This window comes from Anneissia japonica, unplaced genomic scaffold (genome assembly GCF_011630105.1).
Source record: "Anneissia japonica isolate Jap-2015-1 unplaced genomic scaffold, ASM1163010v1 scaffold2392_len1475705_cov187, whole genome shotgun sequence".
Taxonomy (NCBI): Eukaryota; Metazoa; Echinodermata; class Crinoidea; order Comatulida; family Comatulidae; genus Anneissia; species Anneissia japonica.
The window spans coordinates 38,180-47,198 of NW_022751777.1; the positions used below are offsets into that span (position 1 = coordinate 38,180).

General features: G+C 34.6%; 2 protein-coding genes across 2 annotated transcripts in view; one reads left to right on the plus strand and one right to left on the minus strand.

Moving 5' to 3' along the window:
* Positions 1–6,278, plus strand: part of LOC117121829 (general vesicular transport factor p115-like) — a 24,088-nt gene extending 17,810 nt beyond the window's left edge. Inside the window, exons 16-19 of the mRNA XM_033267197.1 lie at positions 739–851; positions 2,769–2,984; positions 3,324–3,725; positions 4,511–6,278. Of these exons, the coding sequence (XP_033123088.1) occupies positions 739–851; positions 2,769–2,984; positions 3,324–3,725; positions 4,511–4,567 (788 nt within the window). The 3' untranslated portion in view covers positions 4,568–6,278. The remainder of the gene's footprint in view (positions 1–738; positions 852–2,768; positions 2,985–3,323; positions 3,726–4,510) is intronic.
* A 1,000-nt stretch (positions 6,279–7,278) lies between these two features.
* Positions 7,279–9,019, minus strand: part of LOC117121835 (long-chain-fatty-acid--CoA ligase 6-like) — a 15,808-nt gene continuing 14,067 nt past the window's right edge. The window contains exons 17-19 of the mRNA XM_033267208.1: positions 8,557–8,658; positions 8,310–8,381; positions 7,279–7,877 (exon numbers count right to left, since the gene is read on the minus strand). Of these exons, the coding sequence (XP_033123099.1) occupies positions 7,737–7,877; positions 8,310–8,381; positions 8,557–8,658 (315 nt within the window). The 3' untranslated portion in view covers positions 7,279–7,736. The remainder of the gene's footprint in view (positions 7,878–8,309; positions 8,382–8,556; positions 8,659–9,019) is intronic.

Sequence of the window (9,019 nt, forward strand, 5' to 3'; positions counted from 1 at the left end):
CAGTAAACACAAGACACTTGAGAAAGAGCATAAAGCATGTGAACTGCAGTTGAATGAACAATCCTCACAAATACAACAACTTAAAGACCAGTACACACTCATTAAAGCACAGGGTAGGTTTAGACTTATGCCCCTTTCACACATATTTTACTATCATATTTGAGGTCTCACCACACAATGAGATTTGTCATATTGAGATATTCACCAACATTTTTATCCCCTCTTGATTTCAGTTTTTTAAAAATAATTTGATACTTATATATTTTTTTTAAATTATTTATTTTAATTAATTTCTTTTTTAATTCTTTTTTTTATAGCTTACATATTTGAGTGGATTTTTGTACAGTAAAAGTGTTCTCCATGAATATTTTGTACTTTTAGTCTTATGATTTATACAGGTTAGTTTATCTTTGAGGCTGATTTCATCAAAGTGTGGTTCTCATACATCTGAACTTTAGATGCTCACCTCTAGGTCTACAGTACTTATCCTAGGGAAGCCATTCAAAGACCAAAAGCTTATAATGTATTTTACTCAAATATGCTGTAAAACTCAATTCTTTATTTTCCAACTATGAGACTCATTTTGTGGTGAAACCTCATATATATTTATAATATTTTTAAATATTAAATTAAAAATTACTTAAAGAAATTTACATTTTGCTATATATTTAAACTTACTGTACATTCCTCCATTATTTTTAATCGTATTTTGCAATTTCATTTTGATATTCCCTGCAGGTGGTAACGGTGAAGATGCCTTAAGAATTGCAGCTGAACTTAAGGAGTTAAGAGAAAATCAACAAGTACTTAACAGGGAGATAAAAGAAAAGGACGATATTATAGAAAAATTGGTGCGAATGTTGAGATTATTGATAAATAGGAGTCTTTTAAGGCATGTTGTAGTAAAAATTGAAATTAAAGTTATTGGTATTTTCAAATACCTGAGTATGTGGTCTTTAAAACGAGGGGTCATTCATTCAAATTGGACATTTCAAGCCCAAGTTATTGGAAAGTGAAAGTACAGTATTCTTAGTCAAGATGAACATGATTTTGAGTAATTGCCTTTCAAAGTTATTTGTGCATACACTGTCTAATAGAATGAACTATCCAAATAACGTTAAATAAACAATTTGTTGGCCACTTCCAGAACTAATACTTTGGGACATGATTAATAAGATATTAAACTGTTGATCTATAATGAAAAACAAATTTGGAATTTTATGCAATTTTTTGAGCTCCCATATTTTATAGCTCATTTACTCAATACTGGAATGTGCGACAACTTATCCATTTCACCACGACATGTCTCATTTATAGAAAAAATGCTAATTGTCACTGACACTTAGAGATATTACAACATATTGGAATTATTGATGAAAAGAGATAAGTTTCAGTATCAGAAATCTTAAATTAGGTGAAAGAGAATTCCAAAGTTTTGGAGCTGCAAAAAAAAAAAAGACCAGTTGAACATGTAACATATATGCTGATGTGATAATATATATGCTTTTTCAAATATTTTTATTTGTCTTTAATTTAAGTTTTGTAGTTGAAAATTTAACTAAGGCAAATTTGTATTCTTTACATAATTTGGTGATCGTTATCATGTAATGGATTAATTAAAGATGGTTCATATCATTGTTAGCTGATGTCATTTGATGACGTGCACCCTCAGTCATGTTACGAGGACGAAATTATATGAATTCGGAACATTACAATAACATTTTACGCTAAAATTTGACTAAGTGCTAGTGAATGTTGTCAAAAACCCCTAAATATGGCAATTTTTCAACTTCTTGTAATAACTTTGCTCATGCTTAATCAATTTTTTGGGGGAAAAATAAAACAAATCAGAATTTATTAATTTTTACAATGATTATAAAATTATAATTGTATTCATAGCACATTCATCGGATTTTAATCAGACACACTCATGTTTTTTTTTTTTCCAACGTAAAAACAGTAAAATTGGCTGAAATCTCATAATAGCTACCTTTAACATTAATCCCTCAAAATTGGTCGATTTTCACCAGGGAAACTCCAGTCGAAAGCTTAATCTGTCCTCTAAATCATATCTAAATTTGATTGGTTTAGTAGGTTCATCGGACCAATCAAATTTATGAAATCCCTTGAAAACTCCTCCCCAAACGCTTGCATTACAAGCATATAACCATATGATGCTGACATGGATACAGCGCTCTCTTGAATACCAGGCAGAATGACTACATTATCCATATTTTTAAACACTAATATTATGATCATTGGCTACCGAAAAAGATAGATTCTTATGATGTAAGTTTTAAGCATTTTTAGATTTACAGTTTTTTGGTACGAGCAGCTTGTAAAGTTAGTTTTTGTAAAAAAACACCATAGTTTTCTGAGCGGTTCGCGTGTCAGTACCGGCGTGATTCCATTATCTAACGTGTTCAAAGTTACAGCATGTGTGAGTGCGATGGAGAAGGTACAGTAGGTGGTAGGCTTTTTGTGGTACAGTAATTTGATAAAAAAAAATGTTTTTGTTAGTTTGTGGAAACACCCTTTACTTAATTCCAAAACAATTGCACACTTGACTCTCAGTCCACAGTGAAGCGCATTGTGCGTGTCGACTTACTATTGAAAGCGTATTCAGTGAATTAAATTGCACTGCTTGCAAAATGTTTTCGTCATGAAGTAGAAAAAATTTAATAAGGAGCTTATGAGATAACTCATGTGTTTATGTCATTTTATATATATTTATATATACATATATATTTTAATTTGTTTTCAAACAGAAAAATGACTTAACAATAGCTGATGCCAAGTCTGTTCTTGCTGAAGGCAGTAGCGCAAGTCAGAACCAAGTGGTAGAACTTCAGTCTACTATACAAGCGCAGAAGAAAGAAATAGATGAATTCAATTTGATAGTTGCAGCTCAGAAGGATGAGGAACAAAGGTTAAAGGGTGAATGTCTTGACCTCACTAGGCAGATAACACAGTTGTCACTGGCAGTAAGTTTTTAAGTTCTTGTTTAGGGGCCATGCATAATTTTCAACATTTTCAAAAGAGTACAAAACATATGCTTTTGGGGTGGAGTGGGTGGAAGTGTAGGCATAAGTACTCTTTTATGAAAAAGATAATATGATGATCTACAAAATGACACAAATCAACATTTTATTGTGTAATCTTTCAGGAGAGTGTGTACAGAAAAGGGTATGTTTTGAACTCTTATGGAAATGTTGAAAATTATAAACGACATCTTAACCTGTTTTGATCAAACAATATCTAGGCAGATTTAGACTATTTTTTGTGTAGATCATATTTTACTTGATATTTATTTCTTGTCTTAGGTTGATGCTGCCCCAAGCGGAGACCATTCAAGCCTGGTGGCAGAGAAAGCTGCCTTGACAGCCAAACAATCAGAAACTCAGGCCTTGCTTGCCCAAGCTGAAGACCAAAACACAAAGCTAAGCACTGATAACCAAAGACTGATTAGTACAAACCATAATTTAGAAAGTCAACTTAAAACCTTAACCGAAAATTGTTCCAGTTCAACAAGTCAGGCAACAAGACTGCAGGGTGAGGTTGATGATATGAGAGACAGGCTGCATGAACTAGAGTCTGAGAAGGAGATGTGTAAGAAGGAGGCAGCAGATAGCAAACAGGAGCTGGATGATCTGCTAGTGCTTTTGACCGATACAAGCAATAAAGTGGATGAATACCGAAAAAAGTTGAAAGAGCTCGGAGAAGAGGTAAGACAGTCTTGTTGGTGGTGGTGATGGTCAGTCTGGTGGTTGTGGTAGCGGTTGGAATGGTGGTCTGTAAGGTGATACTAAGACCACTATCACCAGACAGGTGACTGGTCACAGTAGCATGAGTGGTGGTAGTGGAAGTACTAGTCATCAACATGATGGCAAGTACTGCGTGGGATAGCCTCGCCAGGCGTTTGTGCAGAATGTAGCAGTTACAAGATAGAGATGATGGTGATGGTGGTAGTGGTCGTCAGATGCTAGACCATCATGGTAGTGGTGGTCAGTGAGGTGATATTAGTGGTCGGGATTTATTGATGTCAGATGGTTATCGTGTTGGTCAAGTGATGATGGTCAGGGGCGGATCCAGAAATGTCCAAAAGGGGGGGGGCCGAAAGTTGGGCCGATTGAGACAACACTGTCGTAGGGGGTCCGGGGGGAATGCCCCCGCGAAATTTTTGTGTTCTAGACGCCCGAACATAACATTTGAGGCATTCTTGGCCATCATTTTTTCCTTTTTCTCTCTTTTTTTTCTTTTTTTTTCTTTTTTGACCTCCCAAAAGGGGGGGCTGGGGCCGGGCTGGCCCCCCCCCCCTAAATCCGCCCCTGATGGTTGTAGTGGAAGTCAGTGTTGTTCATGGTGGTGTAGTGTTGGTAGCAGGCAATCAGGAGATGGTGGGAGTTCTGGCGATGATTGTAACAGCTATATTTTTAGCAAAGTTTAAGATGATAATACTAAAAATCAAGAATGGGATTCTGTAATATTAAATAAATCTTTTTTTCTGCAGGTAACTGAGGATGAGGAAGAAGAGGATGAAGATGAGGAGGAGGAGGATGAAATTTAAATATAGTTAGTTTTTAATATAATATATAGATTTGAATGTAATCTTTCCAAAACTTCTAGTCTCTTCTATTTTCCTCATAATTTTAGCTGATCAGTTTTATAAGGGAATTTTCAAAATATCAATTACGCCGACATATGTGAGATGTCAACAGTAAACTACTACTTCACTTTTGAAACCTCACTTTTGACAACTTTATTTGTAGAGTGTAATTTTCATACATTCTAAAGGATGTATGCATAAATTAAGACATTATGGTATTATGTAACATCACATGTCATATATGGAATATGAACAATTACATAATTGCTATGGTGTATGAACCATTTGTGGTGCATTAATGATACCGTATTGTGCAAGAAAATTTGTGCAGACCCATTACATATGGGGTGTGAGACCATATGATGTAATAACTCTTTAGAGCAAGGATATAGTTTTGTTTTAAGAACTACAGTATATGTGTTTTAATAAAACTATGCCTTAGCAGATTGCATCTAGGAGTCTTTAAATTGGGGGTGGGGGCTGATGGCCCATGGAAGTTAAGTTGGGGTGCTTGATGGTTAAGTGAGGGGTGGCAAAATAAGGTGTTGTGAGTTGATTTTTATCTACTTGGGCGTGATTTTTTTTTTGCTTAAACATTTTCAGTGGATGGGGGCATGACTGTGGCACAAGCTTTTTTAGGGGGAGTACAATCCCTCCCCTACATATGCCACTGACGCCTTGATATAAAAGATGCATATATGCTGTAACGTATGTACAATGAAAATAATTTCCGATGCCTTATACTTCTTTCAGTTATTTAATTATAAGAAACGATAGCACCAATTAATATATACGTCATGAATTGATATATTTATTATGTTTATGGTGACAGTAATTTTTGTTTTTTTGTTTTCAATTTCTTCGTGCACATAATTAATTCAATGACATTTGTGAAATAAATCTATGATTGGTTTATTGTTGAGATTTTAATTTTCAATAAAAACTTGAGCAGTAAAATCCGAGTAGGCCTAGTTGATGAATAAATTTTAACATACTGTACTTCATGTATTATAATAAGTAAGAACTGTGCTATACAACGATAATAAAATATATTGAGCAGTTACCTGCATAATTTGAATCGTCGCGATTTTCACTTTACAAAACCCTAAAAAATTTGAACCGATTTTTATTTCCAACAAAAACTATAAAGCAACAGAAAACCGATGCAAATTTTCAACAAAAATATGAGAAATAGAAAGCAAATTGAGGGCGCTATGATCAATGGTCGTCTGCTGTCGTTTAGATTGAACTGCCTCAACTATCGTAGAAATTTACTGTTGGTAGATAGAATGAAAGTTTATTGAAAAGTAACGTTTTGTGTATTGTCGTAGTGATTTTTGGAGGAACTACTATATGCCTGTAAGCAATTCCACCATGAAAACGGATTTTTTAGAATTGACTTGAAAATCGAGGTATTGTTTTTGAATCCCGACACGATGGCGTGCATTTCGATACTTGGAGTATAATTATACTGTACTATCTTATCTGAGATAAATCCGTGGACCTTTCGGTTTTTGTTTTTGTACTGTTTTTACTTTTTGGATTCTTAGTATTTTTCTCGTCTGTTTTCAATATCGGTGTCTTATTAAATTGTTTGTTTTTCGTTTCCTGTGAGACTACATAGACTACCAGTTGTTAATAATGTAATTTGAATAAATCAATTGAACAAATATTTGTGAATATTTGTGTGTGTTATTTTCAATCGGTAAATATATTTCAATAATTTTGGACGCAGGGAACGTTTAACCTATACATTTCCGTTAAAATGTGTACTTTGAAGAACCATTATATCTTTTGGAAGAGTAGGAGTTATTCTTTTCTGATTTCTATGAAGCTACAATTATCTTTCTGCGGCAGCAATAACAGTAGTCACGGTTCACGCCCGTGCGCAGTTCAGTATACTGGCCAAGGAGGTTTAGCCCATATCCGTTTCAAAACCACAATTGTGTATAGAATCATCTCGTGGTCCTAATGTGTTTTACAGGTCGTGGTATAGTGTGGGCTCAAAGCCCTAAATTAAGGTTACTAACTTTTATTGCACTTAGTGCGCGCCATACCAAATTTAATTGGCGTCCCATAATAAGTGACTTGTGGCACGTCTAGCCGTAGTAAACACTGACACGATTGTCTTTCGTGGTTGTCTTTTCGTTTTAACAAAGAGGCTAATTCTGATGTACTGTATTTAATTTCGGGTCCGCTTTTATCCTTTGGCTCATGACAATAGGGAGCTTTTGTGCGATGACGCGACGCTAGAACGGAATCACTCATGCGTAACCGTTCTACCTGGCGTTATCTGCTTACGTAGATTTGGCCAAATTGCGTTCCAGAATCTACTCGACGCGAGGTGACCTTAACGTTCTCGCATGCGCAAATGACTTTTAGTGACGTAATTACGTTCTCCCGTTACGTGCTCCCAAATAGAATATTAGCGCGAGTTCTCGCTCTAGAAATTTGAGACGGCAGTAGAGCCGAGCTATTTTGTTTACTTTTAGTTTCTTTAATATAATAATTAGTGTTCATAGCGGTTATGAATATAATAACCTTAAAATGAGCAAAACACACATTTTAGCTGCACGTGGTATTTATGGTGACAGCGTTTTGTGTTTTTGTAGACATATGATTTAAATTCCTTGAAATATATGAAGACGACAAAAAGAATATCTAAAACAATATCGAAATATAAATGTTTTATTGCTATCCCACTTTTCCTTAAAAATTAAACTTTGCATATGGGTGCTAAAATGCAAGTAGGCCAAAACCTAATTATTTACTTATATTCCAATGCATTTTTACACAGGCCTCTATAATAATATCCATTTATCTCTATATATATTTTAAGTCATGTTTTCCTGAAAATCTTTTCCCATTAGTCATAATTATAATTGTGTAACTGATCAAACACATTTTCATAAACGATTGATAAATAAAAGAACCCTTATTATTATCAAATTTAATAGTTCCGAACACTTGCGTCCTGTCCTGTTTGTTTATATTGTCTAAGTAAGCCTACGGATTCAGAATTTTTAATAGCGAAGGAGCTGAGTCCGATTCACTTTGTGTTTCCACTTGATCTCGTGTTTCCACTTGATCTCGTAGTAGTACCGATTGGGTTGGTTCGAGCCATATAGGCTTATGAATTAACGGCTTCGTACATCTTCTCGACCTCATCTTTGAAGTAATTTCTAAGTACTGCACGCTTGGACTTGAGTGTTGGCGTCAGTAAATTGTTCTCTATACTAAATGCTTCCGACGTCAAATGGAGAACCTTGACCTATAGAACAAAAATATTTATACATTAAGACATGCAGATGATGTACAAACACTATGTCGTTGGGGGATTGGTGGAAGGCTGTATGGTGCTCTGGAACAGGTGAAAATGAAGAGGATAGAGATGTTAATAGTGAAGATATGTTGATTGATGATACATGTTAACATTGGGTGGGTAGCCTACCTCCAGTAACAGACCTTTCCAATAAGCGCGCCCCTTAGGCCTTGATATTGTTGCTTCTACGTAAACGCGCGTCTGTGGGTCAATACGAGTGCTTGTGAGACAAGCACGTATTCCATGCCCTGATCTGATCGGTCAGTAGTTAAGTTTGATGGACACTCTGGAAAAGTCCATTATGAATTTTCTATACTCGAAAAACAAGACATCTAATTTTATGTTCTGATTATCATGACTTAGTTTTTGATCATTTCGTACCTGCTCGAAGGATTTTAATCCAGATTCTTTTGCGAGTTTACGAAGATCTTCAAATATGGCAGTTTTCAAAACCTAAAAATAAATAACCATTTTAATAATTAAAAAAAAAGACGATCACAAGCCTAGTAAACATACTTTTTTCTGATTTATGTGACAAATACGTGCGACAGTAATTGTATCATATCACATCTATATAAAAATATCATTTTGCCTCATAAAACGCAAGTTATATCCTCCTAGTTGTTACCTCGCTTTTACACATAACTTCGTAGTCCCCTTCTACTCTGTGTGCTTTTGCCAATCTGGGTAAAGTTTCTGGGTCTGGTACAACAACAGCTACGAGACACGACTACAGGAGTTAAAATTGAAAGATAATACAATCAAGGTCATTCAGTTTATGGGTCAGTAGATGAACATTCGATTAATTAAGATTAAGTCTGGGTTATTAAAATGCTATTTCTACAGTACAATTTAAAAATAATGTCACCATGGACGTTATATTACAGTAAGCGTATTTTGTACTGTTATGCCTCTCTTATAAACGATAGTATCTAATAATGACATTTGTCCTGAAATTTAAAACATGCATTAATTACGTCATTCTGAAAATTTAATGGTACAGAATGCTATTGTATATAGTATGTATATTGAAATATATAGGCCTATATATATATACATATATATATATATATATATATGTATATATATAT